Below are 26,377 nucleotides of genomic sequence, written 5' to 3'. Positions count from 1 at the left end.
GAAATTCACAAGATTCCAGGAGTAATCGAAAGATTTCTTCTCGTTTTCCAATTTCTTCTCCAACCCATCGAACTATTAATTTCAAGTAGGTATCCGCAGTGATGCAATCAGAATATTTCGGATCTCCAATGAGCCGAGTGAGCTGTGTGTAAGTGTAAGCAATGATATCTCGAGATTCCAGTAGACATCGATTGAGATTACTGTCGAAATAGTCAGTGGCTGACTGGAAAAAAAGGGATTTTGAGTGGAAAGTTGCACAACTCAAAAATATTAGCTCAGCGCAGTTCTTACAACCGCGCTCCACCGAAATCTCCTTGAAAATTGCTCTTTTTCTCCGAGTCTCTCAATTTCCCACACAATTTTCTTCGGTTTCGGTAGAGCGCGGTTGTCAGAAGCGTGTCATGCAAATAATTCACTTCCTTTATTTTTTTTGCTCTGAAAATGCAGTAATTTCAGGTTTTCAGACATCGCAATGGATGAAAAACGGTTCCAAACATCAGAAAATAAAATTCTCTATCTAATGAGCTAAAAAAGTGAATTCTGATTTAAAAAATTGACTTTTTTGATACAGAAAAACAGATTTTCAGAAAAGGAGATATTCAGCCAGACGGTACAAAAAAGAATGTTGAGGGATCAAATCATGTAAAAAAAATTGAGATTTTTGGTCTGATATGATAAAAAAATCACCAAAACTCCAATTTTTAATCAAAAATTGCAAAAACTCGACTGACTCCAAAATTGCAAACTTTTCAATTTCCGACTCAAAAATTCCAAAAACTTCAACCAATATTTCTTTTTCAAAAATTGTAACTGTTTCAGAGCATCCTCAAGTACATTATATGCAAGAAAATGTTTTCTGCCAAAAAAGTTATCATCAATTTTCTGAAAATCCGCTTTTCTGTATCAGAAAAATCAATTTTGGACCAAAATTCAGGTTTTTTGGTTCATTAGATAGAGGATTTTATTTTCTACAATTCTGAATTGATTGGACGTCTGAAAACCTGAAAACACTGCATTTTCAGTGCAAAAAATCGTCTTCGCGTTTCTTGCAGTTCCTTTTCACACTGAGCTGAGAAAATCTTACTTTAATCAATCCCGGCAAATTATATCTCTGCGCTAAACTTCGTATTGATAGGCAATTCGCTGCGTCAAGATATCTATCTAGGTACTCTGCACAGTAGTTTTTCAGCTTTACCATCTGAAATTATTATTTTTTGTTTAATTAAAAATTAATAATCTTGCTCTCCTCACCATCAAATCATTGGCGAATCTCAATAGCTCGGAAACACTGGCCCGATCGATAACGACACTTCCACTATACATATAATTGAGACATAATTCGAAGACTTGCGGATATTTACTAACTATCGTAATCTGCTCTTTCGTCACTTTACAACTTTTGAGAATCGCATCGAAATACGGACTGTGCGCTGCGAGAATATTACGATGGGCGGCGAATGAGCGGGTCGAGACGACGAGCTCGACGTCACAGAATCTGCCGGTACTTCTTTGATATTGGAGACGTTCGAAGACTGCAAAAATTGATTATTTTTTAATTTTAGAAGAAAATATTTGGGAAACTCACTCATCTGATTCGATGAATCTGTAAAAGACATGGGACAGAGACCTATGTTCTCTGAGCTGGCTACCAGCATTTTCTGAAAAAAATTAATTTATTAAATTTGGAAAAAAGGAAATAAAGCGAAAAAATTTTCGTAAATGAAGATTCTTGCGAGTTGAAATTTTTTTTCTTAATTTTCCAATTAAAATTCAGAGATATTTTGTCATTTTTCAATTGGAAATGTCTTTGTGATACAAAATAAATAGTAAAAAAAAGAATTTTCAAATAAACCCGCCGAGTAATGCAAACGCGCTTCATCGAACAACAGGAGAACGAGTCGTATTGATTCCTGTGCCGTCCTCTGCAGAGGGTAACCGGGTAACAATACTCTCTTTTATTCGCGAATATTATTATATTTAGAAATAGAAGATATTAATAAAACTGATCTCGAAAATACTATATAAAACATAAAAAAAACTAACATAACGACAAAAAAGTGGGAAGACTGAATGCAACTTTCACAATCGAATAAATGAATTAAAGCTGTTATGAACATGGTTTACCTTTCGGTAAAACAAGAAAAAAACAAGGAAAAATTAGTTCTTGGTGGCAGCTTCGTCAACCGTCGATTGCACGTCATCTACACGCCGAGGAAATGCATCGTACGGATATTTGAAGAAATGAAGAATTTTGACAATGTAATCATGAGATTCCTCGTCTTCCAACTCGGAATGTCCAAAGCATTGAACACCTTTCGCCGCCAATTGTCTGTACTTTTGATAGTCTTCATGATCGTCGTCTTTTGGCAATACTAGGAATGTGGGGATTGTGATTTCTCGGGAATCGAGGATATCGAGTGGTTCCGGGTCTTCTTCATCTTCTTCATCTTCGTTTTCAGGAATGTATGGATAATCGAGAATCGGATGGACGAACGCCGCGCATTTGTAGAAGTTCTGAATATCGAGAAATTAGTTGAAAAAAAGTAAATGAGATGACACGGTCTCCCACACAGCGAAGAACACGGTGATTTTGCCGGAACCACTTGGTTAGATTTCTAGACCATCACATTGGCGGCCGCGACCAAACCCGCTCCAATGCTCCGTTGAAATTTCTAGACCCTCAACTTTGTCTTGAATTTTCTAAAAATTTACTTAAAATTTCCCCAAATTGTCTTTCGGTTTCCCTAAAGAAAATAATGGAGAATTTTTAACAATAAGTCTCATGCTATACTGTCCTCAGTTTCATAGTTTAATCGGCCATTTACTTTACTTGACATTCGATACAGTCACGGCCTGGCAATCGCGACTCGCGGTCGAACTTTTTGAACGTTGAGTACTCAGTGTACGCAGCGAAATTGTCTGTAAATTTGCGTGGTATTGTCATTGGTGTTTGCAGAGTTGCGTACCGTATCCCGGGCAAAAATCATTTTTTATCAGCCAAATGCGATTTTCTAGCAAAAGTTTCTCAAAAATACGATCAGTGGCTTTTGATTTCTTTTTTCTACGTTATTGATATTGACTTGTTACATCTTCTGGTAAACGTTTAGAAAGATGGTGTTTCGCGTTTTTGAGATATATTAGAAAATGTCACTGTTTCAGCCAAATTCGATGTTCTATTAAAAATTTCTCAAAAAAACGATCGGTGGCTTTTGATTTCTTTTTTTTACAATAATGAGAATGACTTGTTCCATCTTCTGGTAAACGTTCAGAATGATGATGTTACTTGTTGTTGAGCTACGTAAGAAAATGTCATTTTATCAGTCAATTTGCGATTTTCTGTCAAAAGTTTCTCAAAAATACGATCGGTGGCCTCCGATTTTTTTTTCTCAAAAGAATGAGAATGACTTGTTTCAACTTCTGTTAAACGTTCAGAAAGATGATGTTACTCGTTTTCGAGATACATGAAAAAATATCAATTTCTAAGCCAACGGTAACTTATGTTCAAAAGTTTCTCAAAAATACGATCGGTGGGTTTCAATTTTTTTTTCTTAAAAGATTGAGAATTACCTGTTACAGTTTCCCTTAAACGTTCAGAAAGTTGATGTTACTCGTTTTTGAGATACATAAAAATTTGTCATTTTTTCACTCATTTTCAAGAAAGTTTTAGTCGTCTCTTTAAGGAGGGAAAAGAGTAAAAGCAGGTTTATATTCCGGTATCACCACTATATATTCATCGATCATTTTGAAATGTTTCCAACTAACGAGATTTTCATCTGGGCTTCTACAAATCAAAATACTAGCCCTCTATAGCTAATTTCCTTATGTCGATTTTGTCGGCGGTGGAATGAATTGTTTGAAGTTCTACAGCAAAAAATTCATCTAAATAAAGGTATTCTTTATTATTTACAAAAAAAAACGAAGAAATTATAGCAAAATGCCTGAAAATCGAAGATACTTAGTCACGTAATGTATTAAATAATTGAGATGGCCGAGTTGGAGTTTTCTAGGCCACAGGTCTGTGCCGCCGCGCCGTGCAGTGTAAAAAATTATTCCATGTTTCAAACGCGCTCTTTCTGCATGCACGAGAGAAAAGAGACGCAGAAAAAACAAGTGCCGCAGCTGCAAAAACCGCGTGCCAAGCTTGCATCCAGACTCCGCCCATTTTATTTTCCACTGCGGCCGAACTTTTTTGAGCGCTACCCACTAGCTGGTTCCGAAAAAATCACCGTGGAAGAAGAACTGCAAAAAACGTGAACCCTATTTTTTCACGTTTTAATTAAATTATTTCATTTTTTGCACTGAAAATGCTTTATTTTGAGGTTTTCAGAGGTCGCTATCTATGAAAAAAGTGTCCCATCCATCAGAATCGCGTAAAATTAAATTCTCTATTGAATGAGCCAAAAAACGAGAATTTCGGTTTGAAATTGACTTTCTTGAAACAGAAAAACTGATTTTCAGAAAAATGTGTTCAACTTTTTTGGCAGAAAGCTGTTTCAGACGAAAATTGCACATAATGTACTTGAAGAGGCTCTGAAACCGTTAAAATTTCCAGAAAAAAATCAATATTGGCTGAAATTGCTAAAAATCTCATTTTTCTGAAAATCGGTTTTTCTGTGTCAAAAAAGTTATTTTCTGACCAAAATTTAAGTTTTTGGCTAGATAGATAATTTAATTTTACACAATACTGATGGATGGGTCACTTTTCTCTCCATTGCGACGTCTGAAAACCTAAAAAACAATGCATTTTCAGTGCCAAAATAGATTTGAATTAAAACGTGAAAAAATAGGCTTCACCTTTCTGACAGTTCCTTTTTGCAGTGTGGGAGACCGTGAATTGCATCAAAATCTTCACTTACCGGATGCCGTTTGATAACATTCGCCGCCACAAACGATCCATACATGTACCCGTACAAACAGACATAGCTCTCGTCAAGTCTCCTATGATCGGATAACACTTTGACGACTGCATTCTGAAAATATTGAAAATTGATGATTTGAACCCAAAAATTCCAGAAAAATTACATGAAAATCATCGATATCTTGTGAGGTTGCAAAGTCAGGGAGATCTGAATCAGGATGTACGACGAATGGCTCTCGGTGATTGACTACAAGAATAGCGTGACCCCAATTTATGAGTACCGATAGCAATGGGTGGACGCTGCTGAAAATGTTGAATTTAAGACATAATGACTCAATTTTCAGTAAAAATCGCTTACAGAAGGGTGTGATTCGGCTGTTCCCCGGCATACGGGTAGACGACTAATCGAATTTTGCATCCAGGTGGATCCAAATTGTCCGGTGGCAAGTACAGTATTCCCGTGTATTCTCCGTTATCAAAGTCGACTGGTTTCACGTTGAAATTGAACATTTGCTCATCGGCCGCCCGTTTCCCAGCGAGAAGTGTCGCCGAGAATTCAGTTTTATCGATTCCAGTCGATAGAGAAGATATCCAGAGACGGGAATGAGAATTGGCGGCGACTGTCTCGAAGAGCATCTCGTCGTTATTGACATCAACGACGATCGAGGGACGGCAGAAACGGAGTTTGTGGATGGAAAGAGTGTCGATGGCGAGGGAGTAAGCGATCTGAAATTTGAGGGTTTTTATGATGGATTTGGAGCTAGAATAGGGTGATTTCGGTGCTGTGAAGTTGAAAATAGATTTTTCAGAACTTTTCGAACAGATTTAGAGCAAAAGAACTCTTGATCAGAAGAAGTGTTTCAACAATTATTGTTCTCTCCAGCCTTTGAATCTATTTTTCATCTTTATGACTAGGTTTTCTAGAGCGCCCATTTTCAAAAAATGGACCTGCTAGCCAGTGTTTTTGATAGGGAAAGTTTAGAAGACCATCATCAACTTACTAAAAATTTCAAAAATGCGAAACATTTTCCGAATTTAGCATTTTTCTGGAGTACGAGAAAAAACAACTAGGTTATCTCATACTTGTCAAAACCTGGTAGAAAATTTTCAAAGCCCGGCCCGGCCCGAAGGCTCGGCTTCAAAAAATGACCTTTTTTCCATTTTTTTGTTGAAATTTTTGATGAATTTTCAGAATTTCTTCTAATCCCGGGCCTTGACAACTATGGGTTATCTGTTATTTCGATACTTTGAATCGGCAAAATCTTATCCTAAGTCTGATTTACAACAAAAATGATTCATTATCTGAAATTTCGAAGTTCTCATCTTGGAAAACGTCAAAAACAGAAACTTTTGTCATAAATACCCAAAAACCGACCACATGATGTTGGCAATTCGCGTTGAACACCAAATTCGATCCACCATGAGACCATGGCCGATCGGGAACACTCCACACTTTATAGCTTCCTAATGTGATGACGTCATGCTGGAATTGAACGGCCGCCTTGACGAATGGCCAGTGGAACTGAAAAATCCTCTATTATAAGGGCATCTGTGGTCACAAAACCTCACCAAAAGAATAGATTTCTCACAAAATACGCTGGTCGGTAGAAAAACGGCTAGCCGCTTATCATCAGGTGAAAAAGAGATACGAAGTGGTTGTGGAATATTCGAATAGATCTTATTCACGTATTGTTCTCCGAATCGATACCAGAAAAGTTCAGTTCTCCGATGGAAGATGACTCCTCTGCCATCGGGTGTCCACTCGATTTGATTTATCGTCTCCTCACATATATTCTCATCGGAAATCACTGTGACACCTTTCGTCTCGAAATCATAAATACATATAACGAATAAACGGTCTTGTCGATTCTTTGTCTTTAATTGTTCTTCGTTTGGAAATGCAAAATAGATCAATTTTCGACCGCCGTTCTCCCCGGACATTTTGAAGTGACAGTTTTCACCTGGAACAAAGAAAAGTTTCAGTTTTTGTCATTTCAATTAGAAATTGCGCTTTTCCGGCACACGGTCTCCCACACAACGAAAAAGAACTGCAAGAAACTTGAAGCCGATTTTTTTCACGTTTTAATTCAATTCTTTTATTTTTTACACTGAATATGCAGTATTTTCAGGTTTTCGGACATCTCAATGGATGAAAAAAGCAGACTTGCAACGGGCCGGGCCGGAAGTAAAATTTCTAGGGCCCGGCCCGGTCGGCCCGGTAGTTCAGTACTGAAAAAAATCAAAATTTTTTTTCGAAAATTTCCCGATTTTTTTTGAAAATCATTTCTTAAGAACAACTTTTTGTAGGCTTCGAAGGTTGTTGAAAAATATACTTGAGGAAAAATATGAAAAATTTTCAGAAAATATATTTTTCGACAAAAAATTGTAGAGGAAAAAGTTCAAAAATTCAAATCCGGGCCGGGCCGGCCCGGAATCTTGCAAGTCTGGAAAAAAGGGTTCCATCCATCAGAATTGTGTGAAATTAAATTCTCTATCGAATGAGCCATAAAACGTGACTTTTGGTCAGAGAATAACTTTGTTGATACAGAAAACCGATTTTCAGCCCATTTTTTTTCCAAAAATTATAGTATTATAGTTTCGAAAAAAACCAACAAAAAAGAGCTTTTTCGAGTTTCTGTCCAACTGGAACGCTGAAAAACCTGAAAACAGTGCAGTTTTTGCTCAAAATTTAAAAAAATTGAATTGAAGCGTGGAAAATCGCAGTTATCGCTTGATTTACTCCGTTTTTCCGGCAAAACTCTCATATTTCTGCCCTACCTGTAATTATAACCGGTCCATGAAGATAATCAGAATCAAGATAAATGCAGAACGCTGCTTTGTTATATTTCACCGATTCGATTTGAATCACATCTCTTTTATGATCCATCTCAATAGATTCCGACACAAAACCGCAGAATTTGCAGTCGTCCGACATGAAATATGTCATATACTTCCAGTTTTTGTCATTCTCATATGACATTGGCATCCACGCTCTCCGTTTCGATACTAATCCACGTGTTCTGATATATTGTCGACATTCTATCGGATCGAGTGACTCCCAGACTACTGAGACTTCTTTCGGCTGATAACCAGGCGGGCTCACGATCCGAGCACTATTGACTCGAAACTGTCCGTGTTGGTGGAGAATTGTGTTGAACGCAAACTGAATCTGCGTATCATCCCAGGATTCTCGGTTCTCCGGCGCGGCTGCTTCAGCCATTTCAGAGTTCTAAAACGGATTTTTAATGCTAGGAAACAAAAGCAAAAATAAAAAAATCAATGAAAGTACTGGCACCAGGAGAGAAAACCAATAGTAAACAAATGATAATGAGATATATACAGCGCTTTTATGCGAATTTACATATCAATAAATACCACACGGGGGACTGAAAATGTGTGTACCGGAAAAAGGAAAAGTGAATAATAATAATTAGAATGAAGAATACACAAACTGATGAAATTACTTGGAGAGAGACTTCTCGAACCAGCGGACCATGTTGATGGAGTAGTCGGCTTCAACATTGACCTCGTCGAGTGGATGGTTGGATGGTGGATAGGTGAGCACTTTGCACGGGACACCACGAGCCTTCAACGATCGGATGAATGCTCTGTAGTGAGGAACGACACGAAGATCCTTCTCGCCGATGAGCAGAAGGTATGGAGTGACTGCATTCTCAACGTGAGCCATTGGAGACGACAAGAACATTTTCTCTCGTTGCTCGGTGGTCGTTGTCTTCGTCCAGTCAGCCATTTCACCGGTTCCCTCGAAGAAACACCACTCGGGAATGTCGGTGATGTCGTGCATTGTGGCGACGTTGACGACTGGATTCAAAGCGACGCAGCTCTTGTAGAAACCCTGAATAGATGGTGGTAAAGAGATGAAAAGTTACAGGGGGAAAGGCTTACAGGATATTGTCCAATCAAATGAGAAACAAGGAATCCTCCATGAGACCCTCCGAAAAGAACAATCTTGTCTTTGGAGATTCTTGGTTGTTTTGCCAAGACAGAGAGGACGGCGTTCTGAAAATTCAAAATATTCATCAGCTACAATATATTAGCTCAACACAGTTCTGACAACTGCGCTCCACCGAACTCCCCTTTAGAAATGTCTCTTTTTCTCTGAGTCTCTCAATTTCACACGCAATTTACTTTGGTTTCGGTAGAGCGCGGTTGTAAGAGGTGTGTCGTGTTAATAGTAAATTCCTTACATGACAATCCTTCACATCCATATCTCCACAATTTCCCGGAAGAGCACGAATGAAATCGTCTCCGAACCCGACGGATCCACGGAAATTCACTTGAAGCACAGCGTATCCCGAATTGAGAAGTGTCGTCAAATCACGACGTGGCCACACAGCCCACGATGCTCCGTGTGGTCCTCCATGTGGATTGACGACCATCGGAAGGTTGTTTCCCTCGTTTGGAATCATGAGAATACCCTCGTAAGTGGCTCCATCTCGTTCGAAATTCACAAACTCCCACGAGAATTCGAAGAGGTGACGACGAGAGTCGATAGCTTTCGCCTCATCGATTCTTACCCATACCATCTCTTCAGCCTTTCCAACCTCTGGAAGTCGGCCGAGAAGCACGTTTGGTGGGCGATTTGGTGCTGAAACAGTAGCAAGAATCTCATCATCGACAACATCAAGAAGTGACCAAGATCCGAGACAAATCCCATTATTGCTGAGCTTCTCAATCTCTCCGCTAGCGACGTTGGCTGAAATCAACTCGAGCTTGCTGCACCAAGCAGTCGATAGAATGAGGCGTTTGGAGTCAGCGGACCACGAGCGGGCGACTGTTTGTGGAAAACTGAACCCTTGGAACTCATTCGCCGATCTTTTCTCGGTAACAATCGGGACGACAACTCTCTTCTCAACAGTTCCCTTCATCGGCCAATCAATGGCAACCATCTCCAGAACTGCTTGATGTGGACCGTCAGCAGCCCGCTGGAACCAAACAAGAGTATTTCCATCGGGAGAGAATTGCAAGTCTTCCGCCGAGATGTCTCCCTCGCTGATCTTTGTCAATTCTCCCGACTTGATATCGTAGTAATAGACGGATCCCTTGCGATTGTTGCAGTAGATTCTACCGAGTCTTGGCGTGTCGCCCTCTTCCAGTCCGAAGAACACAATTCCAGAATCTTCCGGCGCCCATTTAGCGTAGCACGGTGAGATATGAGACGGGATTTGATCATAGACAGTGACTTGTCCACTCGACCGGTCTACTGTGCAGATCACCGGACGCTTCACCTCCTGATTCTGCTCTCCCCACGACTCCAGAAGCTCGAACTTCTTTCCCACTTTGCTCTCGAACACCTTCGTCTCATTATCCCACTCGATATCCGCATCAAAGTATTGGGAAGCCTTGGCGAGCCGTTCAGCAACATACATCACATGACCCTCGCCATGTGAGAAATGGAGGCAACCGAATGGAAGACAACCTCCGCCATGGATAATTCCATGCTTCTTCTGGGTTGTCAGGTCGGTGCAAAGCTCCTCGACGTGCTCATCGAGATTGTAAATCTTCAAGTATTGCTTCCTATCGTCGCCTTTGCCAGTGGTGAGAAGTTGAGCAACACGAGAGTTTGAATGAGAATATGTGCTCCGTTGATTTCTGAAAATCAACAAGTTTTTCGTCTAGAAAGCGAGTTCTTACTCATAATTGCAAAGCGGCAACGAGACCGACGCCATCAGATATCGATCGGTGACTTCTGGTCCCTTGCTTCCAATCAGACTGACTCTCTGCTGACGAGTCGGCATGTTCAGCTGCATCGCCCGATTATCCCATGTCGTTGTCACCTTAATCAAGTCATCTCCCGTCTTCTTATCGATACGACCTTGACTCGGAAGTGGAATCTGCGCCAGGTCTCCGTAGAGGTCTTTCAGCGTCAACAATGCTTTCACATCGTACTCCGCGGCACTTGTGGTTGCAGTTGACATTCTTCGGAGGAGATGCTGCATAGCGGAAATATCAATTGAAAATGTTTGAAAAAATATGAAATACTATTAAAAAAAGAGAGATATCGGCAAAAAACCCAATGAGAAATGAGAAAAATCAATGCAATGTGGCCACTGGAATATTTCATCAGCGCAAAAAGTGAAAGCAAAATAGAAAAGTGTAGAACAAAAGAGGTAGATCAAAACAACAAATTTCAACAAAATATTTAAAAATGAATCATAATTCTTCGATCAGCGGTTTTTTCGGCGATTCTTCGGGTTTTGACTGAAAAGCGACAGGAAGAGATTCGACATTCTGAACACTGACGTCACGACCATCAACCGTACTGTTTTTCTCTTTGAAAACGTCTAAATCGATTTCAATTCGTTGCGAAACTTCTGCTTTCTCTGTAGATTCTTCTGCCACGTCTTCTGCGTCCGAGTCGTCGTCGGAGCTGTCATCTGACGATTCCTCTTCGACGTTTTCGATTTGAAACGCGTCTGCTGTAGATTCTGCGGGCATGTTTTCGTTGGCTTGTGCCAGTTGTGGAAGGAATGTTCGTAATCTTTAAAAAAAATTAAGAAGAAAAGAAAAAAATTTTCTTTCGTTTTTCAATGCGAACCTTGAAAGAAGAGCCGACTGTTCGACAGGTGCAATCGACGGTTTTCCGTTTAGAAAATTGGATATTGTGGGCTCTTGTGATGACATCTGGAAGAACAGAAATAGACTTTTCTTTCCTAAAAGTTAAAGAAAAGTAATAAAAATTCGATCACGAGCGAGTAAAAATCATGGTTTTCATCACAGAAATATGTACAAGTTCTTCATTTTGAACTAGGGGTTACAGCCACTAGAAACGAGTTTTAGTATGCGACATCACTATTTTTAGCCATAAAATGTTAGAGAGGACCAGCGGGAAAGAGAGAAATAAATAGGCGGATGAACCATATCACCAGGAAAAGAGAATGGAAGTTATGATACAAAAAAGAAAAGAAAGAAATTAAAATTAGTCGAGTTCACGAATCAGCTCCACATATTCATCAGCAACGATTCCTTCGGGTCCAGTAATGTTATCAGAGAAGGTAAGATGTAGAAGAGCGGCCGGTGCGAGACTGAGTTGAGCCAAATTGGTGGTTTCATCCTCCACAGATTGGCCGGTGGCGTCACGAAGAGTAAATTCGGAGACAGCGAGCGAGTCGGAGAGAACGGAAGCAACGAATTGGCGGACAGCGGAGAACGGCTCATAGCAGCCGAATACTCCCTGCATCAAGAGATTTCCGGGCAATCTGATACGAATCAGCGTGTATTTGTAGCGATAGTTGCTCACTGTCTCATCCTTCTTCTTCATGTCCTTGGTACGAAGAGTCAGCATCTGAAAATTAGGAATTTGATTTGAACACAATTAAAAAAAAACTAACTCTATCCACTTGCAACGTCTTATTCTTTTGTTCTGCCTTGATCTCAGCAGCAGACAAATTGTAGAAGTCAGCACTCAATGCCGGCGCCTTTGGCTTTTGTCCCTCCTTCAACATGAACAGTTCCAAGTTTCGTGCCACTTTTATCGGAACACCTTGTCCATTTCTCAATGCATCAAGTGCTTCTGGAAGATGATCGTCATTCGGTTTCGAGAAAATGAGACATTGCTCCTCTCCGTTGCTCTTCTCGACGAATCCAATCGCTTCCATAAATTTGCGTCCTCCAACTGCTGCAGCGATTTTTTCATTGTATGTTTTGTTGGAGAGACGAATCGTTCGGAATTTCGGAATAGTTGGCTGGCTGAGAATGTTGTTAACAACGGTGTAGATTGTGTCGATGGCGAGCTCTTTGACAGCAGTCGTATTCAACGAGTAAATCATCAAGACTGCAGCGATAACTTTGTCATTGTCATCTTCAGAGTCACTGATTTGTTCGGTAAGGAAATTCTTGATGTCCTCAAGGAGATCAGCCTTGGATCGCACATGATCCTCCCCGAGAAGTTCCGAAGTATAATATACTCCAGATATCAACGAAGAGTGCTCGAATTCTTTTTCTTCTACTTCGGCTGGTTGAGAAGAAGTCGAAGAATTCGCTTGATCGGAAATCTGCAACCCCTCCAGTTGACGTCTCTCCTCTTCCAACTCTCTCTTCGCGATCATTTGAATTCTCCGCTTGCTGGCATCTTGTTGAGGCTCATTCTTCTGCATACGTTTGAGTGCAGCTTGAGCAGCGATATCAGCAGCAGCAACTCTGTCGATTTGACCGCCCTGAGCTGCGCCAGATACAGCGGTCGGTTGAGAAGAAGAAGGTTGTCCAGAAGAGAGACGAACTCCCTCACCACTGTTGTTGAAGTGGTTCTTGATGCGCTGTTTGTTGAGGAACTTCTTGAATCGGTTCATTCTTCTTTCTCTAGAAACAAAACGATTTTAAATAGCCTTCCATTGAAAAACTTACTGGTTTTCTCGCTGTTTTTGCTTCTAGCTTTCTCTATCTTCTCCTTGATAATGAATTCCTGGATAATTGGTGAATACCGATTCCAGGCGACAACAGTCCCGATTGAGAAGATTATCAGAAGGAATGACAGGAAGAGACCGAGAGCGACCTGAAAAATTATAGTTTGCCTGAGAAGTATATTTCTGATCGGATAAATAAACGATAGAATAGACGAACTTGTTTCTTATCCAACGAATACTTATCGCAGAATAAAATCAGAGCGCGATAGATATTCTCGACGCCGAAAGACTCTGAAGCTCGGTGAGAATCGGCACTCTGATATTCCACTGAATTCGTACTCAGTGGAGTTTGATCAGTTGTCGGCTCGGCGACTAGCGGCTCTCCCATGCAATATGAGGCTGGAAATCGATGGGTTTAAGCGGTTAGAATAGCAAAATGTTTTGGGAAGAGGTTAGGGTGCGAACTGCAGCGATTTCAGAGATTTTTAGATTAGAAAATTGCCCTAGAAAGTTTTAACTTGTTCCTCGCATCAATTTTATCGAGGAAAATTGGAAAAAATTGAAAAACCAAGTTTGAAAAAGCCGGAACTGAGAAATTGAAAAAAAAAAAAAAAAAAGTTCCCAGAGCGACTTGTCGTGAAATATGGCGCATTGTCCGCAATTACGCTTATTTCGCAATACCATGCGGCGATGTTGCGAAATAAGCCACTCCCACTTTTCCGCGCCAAACTGCATTTTTGTCGATTTTTGAGGTATTTTTTTGTTTTTCGGGTGCCAAATGGCGGTTTTGCATTTGTTTTCCGACATTTTAACAAACAAATAAATGCTTTTCTCAAATGAGTTTTATTTTCCTGCTAAATTTTCCTAAAAGTGCTGAGAAATTCTTGTCAAAACTTTGTTTTTGGGTTTTTCAGCTTTTCCAATGACTCGTGAGTGTTGGCAATCGATTTTCAATCACAAGGTTCATATTTCAATCTCATATTTTCGTTACTTTCTCTTCATTTTCTTTCGAAAATCACAAAACTTTTACCTATTTCGCAATAATTTCAGAAATGCCGAAGAATAAGGGAAAGGGAGGAAAGAATCGTAGAAGAGGAAAGAATGAGAATGACTTCATGAAGCGAGAGCTCGATCTCAAGGAGGAGGGACAAGGTGAGTGAAATTTATCAATATTTCCAGTAAAAACTAATTTCTTCGTTTCAGAATATGGACAAGTCTCGAAAATGCTCGGAAACGGTCGTGTACAAGTCTTCTGCTTCGACGGAAAGCAACGTGTGTGCCACATTCGTGGTAAGCTGAGAAAGAAGGTGTGGATCAACGTCGGAGATATCATTTTGGTCGGTCTCAGAGATTATCAGGATGATAAGGTATGAAGCTGAGAAGAAAAACAGCGTCTTATAAATATTTACTGTTTAGGGAGATGTCATACTGAAGTACACACCTGATGAGGCTCGTCGTCTGAAGAACGAAGGACTCATTCCAGAAAACGCGAAGCTTAACGAGAATGACGAACAAGATGAGGGAGAAGTTGAGTTCTGTAAGTTTCTGAATCCGTTTTGATCGATCTCAATGTCTTTTTTTTTCAGTGGACCACGTCGGAGAAGATGCGGCGTCTGGAGATGAAGCCAAATCTGACAAGAGCTCGTCGGAAAGCGATTCGGACAAGTCGGAGGACGAAGAGGAAGGATCTGATAAGGAAGAGGAGTCCTCTTCTGAAGAAGAATCAGATGATGACTCGTCGGATTCGGATAACGATAACGTGAGAGAAGAAGATTTGGCAGCGGGACGAGGATTCAAAGAAGACACCCGTCGTACAGGAAACCGCGGTGGAAAGAACAAGTACGGGAAGAGACGCTGAATAATTTATTTTCGAAATTCCCACAGTTTTTCGTTACCGATGTTCATGTTTCCATATTTTCCATTGTTTTCCGATTAATTTCTTTTCTTTTTCGCTATCTAAATCTCCTAAAGATCACGTCAATTATTTATTACTGAAAACTTTTTGGTTTCGTATTCATCCCTTTCCAATTTCCGTGTTGAATGACCTCTTTTCCCGTTGAAGATAAGTATTCCAGATTTTGGGAGAATGAAAGATAAAAATTTATTGCAATTTCGAACTCAAAAATTCGCCTTCAACGCCTCAATATCCTCCACAATCCCTCTCGCTCTATCCACCAATTCCTCACAATTCTCCTCCTTTTTCTCAATGTTTCCAAGTGTTCCATCGGAATACATCTTGATATACAACGCGATTCCGAAGAGTGTGAAGTTGGAAGCAAACGGGTATATCAAGTTGTATTGGCGGTGAAGCTAGAATTATTTCGGGATTAATTGAAAGATAAAATTCAGATACCTCTTCCATCGAGAACGGAGCTTGCCCATCGAAGAACTCTGCGAGAGTTTTATGGTAATACTCGAGATAGCTTTCAGTTTTCTCTCTTCTGAGTTCTCTTGTCATTCCTAATGTCAAAATCCGGATAATATCAAATGCAATGGATCCGATAAAGAGCATCTGATAATCAATAATGGCTCCGATCTCATTATTCGGACTATCCTTCTTCCACAACATATTCGTTACATTCATATCCGCGTGGCAGATGATTCCAGGAATAGCTGAAATCGCTTCTTTCGTCGCTTTCGTCTTATTCGAATAGTCGAATGCCCATTTGATATTCTGAATTCGTCCGTTTCCGAAAACTTCCGGGTTGACGGATTCCAATGTGAGCGCTTCTTCGAACTACAAAGTTTTACTTTATGGGGGGTTCACTTATTCGCGCGAGAGTGTCCGCGTAGCTCAGGTGGTTACGCTTTTGCCCCACGAGTGGGGTCGAGAGTTCAATCCCTCCAGTAGTTAATTTTTTTTTGCATTTTCCTCACCATCATATTTTGCATTCCCGGCGCGTACGTCTCTCTTCCGTGTGCTCCTTCCTCAAAACTCTCCACATAACTTTTGTCTTCTCTTTTCATTAAATGACTATGGAATCCAGCCAACGCCTCCATCAAACGGAGAATCTGTTCATGGTTGAGACCGGGAATATGTTCCACTGCAAACACTTTCTCACTGAGATTCTCGGCAACAATCCCGCCAGTCGCTTCTCCAGCCACGTCTTCAGTGAAATACACTTTTGGGAACGGGAAATTGGGGATGGTCCCGTAGGCAAAGTGCTTGTAGAATAGGTTCTCTTTCTGGAATGGAAGAGGTGTTGGGTACGGGAGGGATTCTAATGACTTATTACCTTTGAGTAGTACACGAGAACATTCTGAAGCTCATCAACAGCCTCCTCGTCTTCACATCTCAACACGTTTTCACTGATTCGGGGAACCTGAATTTTTATGTTGTGGTCTCGGAGCGATCGATGTGACCTACCTTGATAAAAACATCTCCTGGAACCCCCTTCACTCCCTCGTTGACTTTCAGACGTGCCACGTAGATTTCCGACCAGAAACTCTTTGCATTTTCTAACTTTTCGAATTCAACGGAGACCATCTCGTGAAAATTGGCGACATTTGGAAATGAGTTCTCCACGAGACGACGAAGTTGTTTCAGTTTGTTTTCCATCATTTTGAAGAAAATCAATCTGAATTTAAATAGTTCAAAACGGTTAAAGAGGGAGAGAAAAAGAAAAAGTTTTGAAAAAGGTACAATTGTTTGTAATATGAAAAGTGTTGAGGTTGAAGGTGGAGAAGAAGCTTTTGATTTTTAACTGATAAGAAGTTTTAATGAAGGGTCATGGAAGGCGCAGAATGGTCAAAAGATATGTATTGTTTGTCTTGAAGTAGTAGACAAAGGAGCGAAGTAAACATGAGCGCGGGGCCCTGAAAAAGTATGTAAATGGTATGAAAATGAACAGAAATGTTCTTTTATCGGACCGCTTTCATTCCCACGGATGATAGCCCAGAAATGAGAACAAGCGGAAGGAGCACAATGGGTTACGGTATAGAGTTGCATGGAAGTGATATTTCTTATCTGGCAGTCGGAATTCTATGCAACACTGTTACTCTACGAGGTGAGACTCTCAGTTTTCAATTCATAAAATTCGACTGAATTGATTGGAGATCACAAGTTTTCTAATTCTCTCAATATTTATGAACTACACGAAGCAGTTTTTAAAATCGTTACGTTAAGAAGACACAACATTTGAAAAGTTTCTAAATTGTGCCGTTTCATGATAAAGTGATTTGGTTCTGAATGATAATTTTTTGGTGTTTTCGTTTCATTGTTCAGGTCTCATTTTCATAGTGTGCACTTGGATACATACTACAGAATGCAGCCGGAATAAAAATAAGAGGAACAGAACATGGAATTCAGCGTTCGGAAGGAAAGAACCTGTTTCTATAAACTTTTGTATTGAACATTCCAATTTTAGTGGTATTGTGACAACAATTCCGTATACATAATTCTAGAGCTACACTTTTGAAGTGGTCAACTTTTCTTGGCGTAATATCTAGTAGTAGGTTAGAGCCCCACAAAGCGAATTCTGTGTACGATTGGTAAAGTTTCTAAAGTTACGTTTTCACTACAACTCACTAGCAAGAGCCCGTTTCAAAGAGATATCGAATACATACATAAAGTTTTATGTTCGATCTGTGGATATCTGATTAGCAGTAACACCATGATACACTGTTAAAATAAGTTACTTGTAAATGATCCAATCCTTTCAAATATAGTTAGTGAGAACACAAACAAGAAATGCTATTTATGTTGGAGCCGAAACAGTAACAAATGGTATTAAAACAGTTTCAGATCCTACGTATAAAAACAAAAAATGATGGGAGAACGTCAGATCTCAAAAGAGAGTTTTCGCCAGATTGATTTCAGAACCGGAATAAAAATAAGAAGAACAGAACATGGAATTCAGATTTCGGAATGAAAAAAAAAACCTGTTTCTATAAAACTTTTAAATATATTTATTCCAATTTTGAAGATATTGCGTCATCACTCTATGTTTCGAAAAACAAACATCCGTATAATTTGGAGATCCATATCTAGAGCTACACCTTTGAAGTTGACATCTTTTTTGGGGGGAAATACCCGGTGGGTTAGAGCTCCACAATCCGAATTCTGTTAACAATTGGGAAAATTTCAGCATTAGAGCCTGTTTCAAAAATTCGTCAACTAAAAGCATGAAGATGCATATTTGATGATTATCCTACCGACGTTGAGATTATCAGTAAAGGAGTAACACCATGGCACACTGTTAAAATAAGTTACTTGTAATGGATCCATTCCTTAAAAAAAATCGTTAGTGAGAACACAAACAAGAAATGCTATTTATGTTGGAGCCGAAACAGTAACAAATGGTATTAAAACAGTTTCTGATCCTATGCATAAAAAACAAAAAATGGTTAATAGGATCTCAATAGAGAGTTCTCGATCTTCTACCTACCTACTTCCTAGTTTTCATTTCTGATACTCCGTCGTCGAATTCCTATTCACTAATTTGATAAGAACCTAATTCACAACACAAAAAACGATACCGTCAAAAAGGATAAAAACCACAATAGGAGATAGTAGTTTTTGTCTACTTTATCAATATGTCTGAACTTCCGAAGCTCCGCCCGTATTTTTTGGAATTTCAGAAAGCTTTACGTGAGGAGAGGGAAAGATAGAAACCATTCTGAGTAATGTTTGAACTAACAATTTGATAAGAGAAGATAACATTTTTTAAGTGTGATACGTTCTCCGACTAAATTCCTTATGATCGAGATGAGATATAATCCCAAAAAACCAACAAAATTTTGAAAAACCATTGTTATTATCACAAATTTGAAACAGTTCCTCAAAAATAAGAAGTCAAAACAAAACTTGTGGAAAGAAAATCAAAAATTTTTGCTCAAAATGTTGTACCAATCATAATTCTTGTGAATAAAATGTTTCCGCTATTAAAATCGGCTCAAATAGCTCTTGAAAGTGATAAATTCTGGCCTGTGCCACTGTAACCAAATCCTGCTGTTTCAGAAGTTTCTTATAAAATCTGGGAATCAATCTCAAAGTCAATAAACTACCTCGGAATCATTTGCCAAAATTACTGTTTCCTATTCAAAATTAAAGTCCATAAACATTGGCATTCAGATGATTATGTTACATAAGCTCGATCAATTTCCTTATAGCTTTTCTAACAATCCACCATCTCGATTTCATTTTTTGTTCTAAACTGAACTGGTTGCATCACACTCACTGTTCAATACTAATATGATAAGCCTCAAATGTCAAACCACAAAAATTGTCGTCTAGTTGATAAAGACGTGAAAAATAACTTCCTAGATATGTTGATTCCACCTCTTCAAACAGATAAAGTTAGGAAACTTGCAAAAAGACTTGTTAAAAAACGGGTCGGGTCAGACCGGAATTCCTGAAAAGACTCATCTAATTCATTCGGAATTTCGCGGAATAGTCTAGAAGTCGAAAAAGATCAAATGCCGTATTTTTTGAGCTCTGTAGGTCTGAAAATATTGCAGACAACGTTTTCCTCTTCGAGAGCATTTTGAACAACAAATCATTGAGCGATAGTTTCCCAAAAAATTCAAAAATGTCCTTGGTTCGAAACATATTTTCGTTTCAAATCGGACCGAGAAAAATGTTTGAATTTTTTTCATGACTAACGAAACATTTGAATAACCAGACTTTATTGAATTTCAATTGAAACAGAAACTCGTTGAAAATAAGTATCTATAGACAAAAATTAAACCAAAAGTCAACAAAAACACTGACACGATTATTCCGTGATTATGGAAATGTGGCGTGAATCAATGTCAATAGTGTGGTGCTAGAGAACAGTAAACTACATTTTTCTTTTTTCCGTTTGATGATGTCAAGGGTTTTGACATTAGAATGCGATAGTGAGTCTACTTGAACACTCCAGTCGGAAAAATGGATTCCATAGTTTTCAACTGATATCTCAAACAAGAGCACATCTCATTCGAAAACTTATTTAATAACAAGATAAAGACACATTGAATAAATTAAAACCAGATCCGGAAAAAAATGCAAATACAAAACATCCGTTTCTCGTAACTGTAAAGTATCGGAATTTTCTTATCACCCGTTGAAAATCTCCGTTGTCATTCTCAGCATGACTGAGTAGATCGCTTTTTTCTGTAATCAGCTTAGTACCGGATGGGCTAAAAAAATTTTCCGAGATCAACTGCAAAACATATATGTAGAGGGCTGTAACTTGGAGTGCTATTGTAACAGGCAATTTTTTCAATTCAAGAGTCATAATCAAGATGGAACAGGCAAGTATACTGTTTCAGTACTAACTTTTAGTTGAACTATTTTTAAAGTTCGTTGTTATATGCCAAGTCCCAATAACTAATTGAAACATGGTAATTGGAAAAAAACGATTTGACGAAGAAGGACCCTCTGGGGAACATCTTCCTGTTTCTCAATATTCATTTTTGCAAAACATTCTTTAGGCAAACACTGCGAAACCTATAAGAATAGAAAAACAAAATTGACTAAATAAATTTGATTGATTCACATTATATTATATTTTGATGTCTTGTTTAGTTTGTCCCAAAAATATTGGTTGATCCGCCTAAACCCGCGGTTAAATCAAAAAAGTTTCTCTGTTTCAAGTATATCATAATTTCGAAACAGCCCTTTCCCATTTGGTAATTTGCAGTCCCCTACTGGTTTGAAATGTTGATTATACTGTCATGGAATAATATACTTGCCTGTTATAGCACCACCGTAATTCAAAAAAATATCAATCGGTTTGACGTAATGTCATTCTATTTGGTTACGCATGCACGAACGATACATTGTTTTCCCTATTGTTATGTAGCTCTTGATCCCTCTTCTTGGCAAGCAAACGAATAATTAAAAAAAAAGGAGTTAGTTGCCAGTTGACACGTTGGTTGAACCAATGTTTGACTGTTTGAGCTATTCCAGATATTCGAAGCGTTACAATAAATACTTGTTATTCACGTCATATTTTATTCACGACATATTCAAACTGTGCATTGTATTCCCTAGCTCGTAACCTCCTTTCTGTTGGTGCATTCTTCTTTTTTGGCGCACTTGAACAACATGGTAAGCCACCACAAGTTTTTTTTAGGGCTTTGTGGGTTTTTCGTTTGGAAGTGTAATGAAATTTTAATTCGCCGATTTACTCTCTCCACGAAACATGGGAAAAAGTGGAAACGATATTATTTTTCAGTTTGATGCAAGTGTATATTCCGTGATTCCGTATACAACCTTTTCATAATTAATTTTTGCAAAAAAATTCCTTAATCAAGCAAACGGTTGTCCCAAAAATATTGATTGGTATTTTTCTAGGATTAAATCCGTCGGTTGCATCAGATAAGATTCTCTGTTTCAAATATATCGTAATATCGAAACAGTGCTATCTTATTTAGTTATTTGCAGTCTCCCATAGGTTTGAAATGTGGGTTAGTCTGATATGGAACATTATAGCTGTTTTAGCACCGCCGTAATTCAAAACAATATCAATCAGTTGGGATTCTATTTGGCTATGCATCCATAAATTTATACATTGATTTGCCTAATGTTATGTAGCTCCTGATCCCAATATTTGACTGTTTCAGCTATTCTAAATATTCGAAGCCGTACTATACATACTTGTTATGTTCGTGTCTCATTTCATTCACGACATATTTAAACCGTGCATTGTATTCCCTGCACGTAACCTCCTTTCTGTTGGTGCATTCTTCTCTTTGACGTACTTGAACAACTTTGAAATGGACCTACTCACGAAGAAAATTTGTCTATTCACGAAAGCACTTAAATGAATTTTTATGGCATAGAAAAGCTCAACAATACATGGAGTCACTATAAAGAAATTTAAATTCCCCGATTTACCTTCTTCACGAAACATGATAAAAGTGAAAACAGTATCTTTTTTCTGTTCCATGCAGTTGTGAATCAAATGACTTTGAGGTTACAACCATTTAAAGAAAAACATTTTTATTTATACCTGCAAGAACTTTAAAAACTCACTTCTTGTTGTATTTTTTATTAGTGTGGAAATTTCAAAAACTGAATAGATATTCCAAAGAAATCCACAGTTTTATGACTAAAAGATAAGCAAGATATGTTAATTCGCTCACTAACTGTGGGAGTATCAATCGGGAATTTTTTGGTTTAAAAATTCGATCAAATCAAAGATTGTTGACATTAAGAAAAGTTCAGACAGAATTTAAAGAAATGTGGAAATTTTGTTAAAGCTAGTTTTACACGATTGAACCTTCCATTATTTTTTCACCGAATGTTCAAAAAATTATGCGAAACGAGAAACACAAAAAACTTTGAATAAAAAAAGTAGATTATTTGATATGAAATAAACATTTATTCATGGAATTTACACGAATACATCATAGCATACCCATTTGATATCAATCACAATTTTTCAGCGATTACCACAGAAACAAATTGAAAAAAGGAAGAAAGGAAAAGATAATTACAGCAAAAGAGAAAACCCAATGAAATTTCAACAATTTCAGCCTAAACCGGTGCCTACAAACGGGGAGAAAAAGACATTGGTATTATTATTTAAATGCAGGGAAAAATAAAGAGAATTATGAGTTAATTAGCTTGGAGCTAGAGATGCTCAATGATCACGTCTGGTTGTTCTTCGGCCTGTATTAAAATTATTTTTATAATTTGGATAATATTAATTGATTTTATTATGAAAAATTAATAAATTAAAATAAATAACTAACAGAAAATTGGTTGAAAGCACAAAGGGTTGAGAAGAAAAAAGCGGAAAGCACACTGCACAACGTTGAGATCGAAAGACTACGGTAGGTCAAAAATGAGAAGTGAATAAATATAAAAAGAGATGGACTAGCTTTTTGAAGTTAGGCCAGTTCTCATAGGAATCACACAAACCGAGAAAAAATGTCAATTTTGATTTAATAAAAAAGATCACACACAACAAATAAAACGAAAGAATTTATCACAAAGCGGCGATCATCGGGATAGAAATGCACACTGTTTTTGGCTCCATATTATACCTGAGTTTCCCGTGAAATGGCTCTTTGTCTCCGCCCATCTCCACGTATTACTGTATCCTGCAAAGGGGATGGCTCCTTGGCGTAAGACGGTCGGAAATCGGAGTGAGACCTGTGAAAAATGACACACGATACGGGTTACGACACGATAGAGATACGGTAGTTGGATTACTGTAGGTTTGTAGAAGTGAGAAGTTTATATAAATGAAACTCTGACTAGATCTAGGTTTAGAAAAAGAAGAAGTGAAGCAGTGCTAAGAATTTCAAAAAATAAAAAAGGAACTTACCAGTCTTCTGTATTTACATTCAATGTATGAGGTACGTTTTCAGGGTGTTTTCCAATTGGAAGATGCATTGAAGGGGTGCCTGATGAGGAGCCTTCGCTACTCTGAAATATTGGGGGAGTTCATCTTTTGAAACGAGGAGCGGTGCAGAATTTATATTTTAAACAGAAAATAAATTGATTTGGAAATCGCAAACTTATGTGGAAAAAATGGAATGAGAGGACAGCTGTCGAGCTCGTCCTAACTAAAAAATTATGTTTCATTGCTTTCTTTTAAATTTAAGATCCTAATTTTCAAATGTTTTGAATATAAATTGAGAAATCCATTTCCTACTTCCGACGTCCGGATAAGAATCTTTCATATTACCAGCAGCACTGCTAGTTGTTTCTAATCCGTTTCTAATTAACCCGTCTTACCATTTTAAAGTTTCTACAGTGTGAATTTCCGAAGCGTTCTATTACATTTTACCAAAAATTTATCGGTAAATTTACCGTTAGTTTACCGGAGAACGCATTTTCCGGAAATGATCTTCGATACGGACACTCTAGATTTGAATAAGTCTAACCGGGTTTGTGAATCCTTGATTTTTAAGTCTACGTATGTTCCGAACTAAAGTAATGAAAATAAAAGATGAACAAATTTTCAAATGTTCTCTGTTTCCAAAAGTTTGTAAGTTAATAATGTTATTGGCATCAAAGATGATCAGGTCTTCTTTTTGGTTCTCGCCAACTAAATAAATATCTCCTCAGCTGATCTGCGGTGATATGAGTTTATATTACGTTTATATTACATTTGTTCAACTTATGTCAACATAGCTATAGACACATTGTCAACTATCAATTTTATTACTCGGATTTTGGACTGATCTCACCTCCGGTACACTTGAAACAAGAATCGGTTGATAGTCATCAGAAGTCGGGTGGATCTTCGAACCAGAATTGTTCTTTCCACGCAAATTCTCCACATTTTTGAACAGTTTTCCCTTGAGAATAAGCTCTCCGAATCCTTGAGAATGAGAGAATGCATATCCACTTCGAAGTGATCCACGGACACTCCGACGCGTGGCAGCGGTACGTTTGAAGGCGGTTCTGTAAACAAAGACGTTGTTTAGCAATGTTTATTCTTAGACCGCTATAACATGATGGGGTTGAAACTGAAAGACAAAACTAACTTTTTATCATCCTTAGTCGACGGCTTCTTGCCCATTTTCCTCCGTATTCTCAACCTATCGGCGAATGATGGATGAGTATCCAACCAGAAGAATCTGTTGAGCATCACTGGAAGGAGCAAAACAACAGAAACCATGAGAAGAGAGAACCAGAAGTGCGGAGTGACCATTGTTCGATACACGACACCGAATGAAATGGAAGACGATGTTTTGACAATCCAGGACACGGGGAGCCATTCGTAGAGGAGGAAGCAGACGAAGAAATAGAGGACCAGGGATCCCCAGATGACAAAATGGGAGATGGCGGTCCAGTAGGCTGTGTCGAAGGCTATCTGGAAATAGATATACAATTAGGGATAATTTGCAGTTTCAGATAAGTAATGTTAGGGAAACACTCAGAAGATGTTCTGTTAACGGTAGTGTACTCGATTGTACACTGTACACTCTCCCACTTTCGTGCCCCCCTTTCACCTTATTGCACTTTTATGATTCACCGTCTAGGTGAATCATCATCTATACTATTCTATCCTACTTTATATATTGTTATAAGCTCCGCCTCTGTTCTTGGTATAAAAGCCCAGGGGAGAGCGACTATTCTATCTTCTTTAATAAATATATTAAAACCACAGCCAGTTGTGTTTATGGTGCATCGTGGGTCTCGGCCCCCGGTGTTTCTCAAGTCCCGCGTGGCAGGCGCTGGCTGTGGGCTTGACTAGTTCTATTATTCTGAAGCTGACGAACGATGGACTTGTCGAGGAAGATCACCCGAACTGTAGTTCCCGAAGAACTAACAGTCAGAAGGAAGGTGCAGCACCTGGCTCGCTCAAACTTCACCTATCGCCATTACGCTGCTTGGACATCCGCAGATCCTCGAGTATTTTGGCACCAGTCTCAAAATCGACAACGGGACATTCGCTTGGACAAGCTAAACGATAGCGAATCCAGCACTCATCGAGCTTCACAAAAAGCTCAACCAGAAGACGGACCGTTCAACATGGACAATTGGATATCGAAAGGACGTCACCCAAGAAACGGAAATCACATTTCGTACCCCGAAGGACAGAGTGGAGTTGGGTCCAAACTCAGCTGTTTCTTCACTCATTCAGAAGATCCTGTCGTTCGCCTAATCGAACAACGAAAACAGCCAACCAAGAAGATGAAACACAAGTTTCTCTTCATTCAGAACAACATCGACAACGCGACAGAGACATTGCTTTAAGACTACGCTTTGGACAATTCTCTGTTACCACAAGGTCAGATATATCAAGGAGCCGCAACGCAACCCCTTCTGCTCGCCGGGAGCCTCTCTCTGCAAAGAGAGACCTCCAGTTCAAGAATACCACCATGACAGACGAAAACAACCGGACATTATAGTCAACCACGTCGACGTCGTCAAAAGGGAAGGATACAGCAACAAGATAATTCATATTTTGTTAATTGTATTTTTCTTTCTTTCCTTTCTAAAGGCCGGGAGTGTACTCGATTGTACACTGTACACTCTCCCACTTTCGTGCCCCCCTTTCACCTTATTGCACTTTTATGATTCACCGTCTGTGTGAATCATCATCTATACTATTCTATCCTACTTTATATATTGTTATAAGCTCCGCCTCTGTTCTTGGTATAAAAGCCCAGGGGAGAGCGTCTATTCTATCTTCTTTAATAAATATATTAAAACCACAGCCAGTTGTGTTTAGGAAAGAATGAAACAATCTCGCACTCGCCCCCA

General features: G+C 38.9%; 9 protein-coding genes across 9 annotated transcripts; 3 read left to right on the top strand and 6 right to left on the bottom strand.

The window, feature by feature from the left end:
• Nucleotides 1-2,157: 2,157 nt before the first annotated feature.
• Nucleotides 2,158-8,078, bottom strand: GCK72_013196 (uncharacterized protein; the record flags this gene model as incomplete). Its single annotated transcript, XM_053729707.1, has 7 exons — nucleotides 2,158-2,514; nucleotides 4,857-4,970; nucleotides 5,023-5,161; nucleotides 5,217-5,584; nucleotides 6,234-6,380; nucleotides 6,428-6,819; nucleotides 7,637-8,078. The coding sequence occupies 7 exons, from the start codon at nucleotides 8,076-8,078 to the stop codon at nucleotides 2,158-2,160; spliced, it is 1,959 nt and encodes a 652-aa protein (XP_053584479.1).
• Nucleotides 8,079-8,312: 234 nt separating this feature from the next.
• On the top strand, nucleotides 8,313-8,732 carry GCK72_013195 (uncharacterized protein; the record flags this gene model as incomplete). Its single annotated transcript, XM_053729706.1, has 1 exon — nucleotides 8,313-8,732. The coding sequence occupies one exon, from the start codon at nucleotides 8,313-8,315 to the stop codon at nucleotides 8,730-8,732; it is 420 nt and encodes a 139-aa protein (XP_053584478.1).
• GCK72_013194 (uncharacterized protein) lies at nucleotides 8,319-10,818 on the bottom strand (the record flags this gene model as incomplete). The annotated part of the gene is made up of 4 exons (XM_003091713.2): nucleotides 8,319-8,714; nucleotides 8,765-8,878; nucleotides 9,067-10,471; nucleotides 10,514-10,818. The coding sequence occupies 4 exons, from the start codon at nucleotides 10,816-10,818 to the stop codon at nucleotides 8,319-8,321; spliced, it is 2,220 nt and encodes a 739-aa protein (XP_003091761.2).
• A 214-nt stretch (nucleotides 10,819-11,032) lies between these two features.
• Nucleotides 11,033-11,503, bottom strand: GCK72_013193 (uncharacterized protein; the record flags this gene model as incomplete). Its single annotated transcript, XM_003091722.2, has 2 exons — nucleotides 11,033-11,360; nucleotides 11,418-11,503. 2 exons carry the CDS (start codon nucleotides 11,501-11,503, stop codon nucleotides 11,033-11,035), a joined length of 414 nt encoding a protein of 137 aa, XP_003091770.2.
• Nucleotides 11,504-11,798: 295 nt separating this feature from the next.
• GCK72_013192 (uncharacterized protein) lies at nucleotides 11,799-13,609 on the bottom strand (the record flags this gene model as incomplete). The annotated part of the gene is made up of 4 exons (XM_053729705.1): nucleotides 11,799-12,164; nucleotides 12,211-13,175; nucleotides 13,223-13,370; nucleotides 13,439-13,609. 4 exons carry the CDS (start codon nucleotides 13,607-13,609, stop codon nucleotides 11,799-11,801), a joined length of 1,650 nt encoding a protein of 549 aa, XP_053584477.1.
• Nucleotides 13,610-14,273: 664 nt separating this feature from the next.
• GCK72_013191 (uncharacterized protein) lies at nucleotides 14,274-15,079 on the top strand (the record flags this gene model as incomplete). The annotated part of the gene is made up of 4 exons (XM_003088911.2): nucleotides 14,274-14,373; nucleotides 14,425-14,588; nucleotides 14,638-14,758; nucleotides 14,808-15,079. 4 exons carry the CDS (start codon nucleotides 14,274-14,276, stop codon nucleotides 15,077-15,079), a joined length of 657 nt encoding a protein of 218 aa, XP_003088959.1.
• A 260-nt stretch (nucleotides 15,080-15,339) lies between these two features.
• On the bottom strand, nucleotides 15,340-16,783 carry GCK72_013190 (uncharacterized protein; the record flags this gene model as incomplete). The annotated part of the gene is made up of 5 exons (XM_003091715.2): nucleotides 15,340-15,531; nucleotides 15,575-15,958; nucleotides 16,099-16,407; nucleotides 16,458-16,544; nucleotides 16,589-16,783. 5 exons carry the CDS (start codon nucleotides 16,781-16,783, stop codon nucleotides 15,340-15,342), a joined length of 1,167 nt encoding a protein of 388 aa, XP_003091763.2.
• Nucleotides 16,784-22,783: 6,000 nt separating this feature from the next.
• GCK72_013189 (uncharacterized protein) lies at nucleotides 22,784-25,750 on the bottom strand (the record flags this gene model as incomplete). The annotated part of the gene is made up of 6 exons (XM_053729704.1): nucleotides 22,784-22,822; nucleotides 23,200-23,308; nucleotides 23,484-23,584; nucleotides 24,352-24,568; nucleotides 24,652-24,980; nucleotides 25,700-25,750. 6 exons carry the CDS (start codon nucleotides 25,748-25,750, stop codon nucleotides 22,784-22,786), a joined length of 846 nt encoding a protein of 281 aa, XP_053584476.1.
• Nucleotides 25,391-25,867, top strand: GCK72_013188 (uncharacterized protein; the record flags this gene model as incomplete). Its single annotated transcript, XM_053729703.1, has 1 exon — nucleotides 25,391-25,867. One exon carries the CDS (start codon nucleotides 25,391-25,393, stop codon nucleotides 25,865-25,867), a length of 477 nt encoding a protein of 158 aa, XP_053584475.1.
• Between the last annotated feature and the right edge of the window lie 510 nt (nucleotides 25,868-26,377).

This window comes from Caenorhabditis remanei, chromosome IV (assembly GCF_010183535.1).
Source record: "Caenorhabditis remanei strain PX506 chromosome IV, whole genome shotgun sequence".
NCBI classification, from domain to species: domain Eukaryota; kingdom Metazoa; phylum Nematoda; class Chromadorea; order Rhabditida; family Rhabditidae; genus Caenorhabditis; species Caenorhabditis remanei.
The sequence above is the reverse complement of the archived record's forward strand: the minus strand, read 5'-3'. Positions and strand labels throughout refer to the sequence as shown.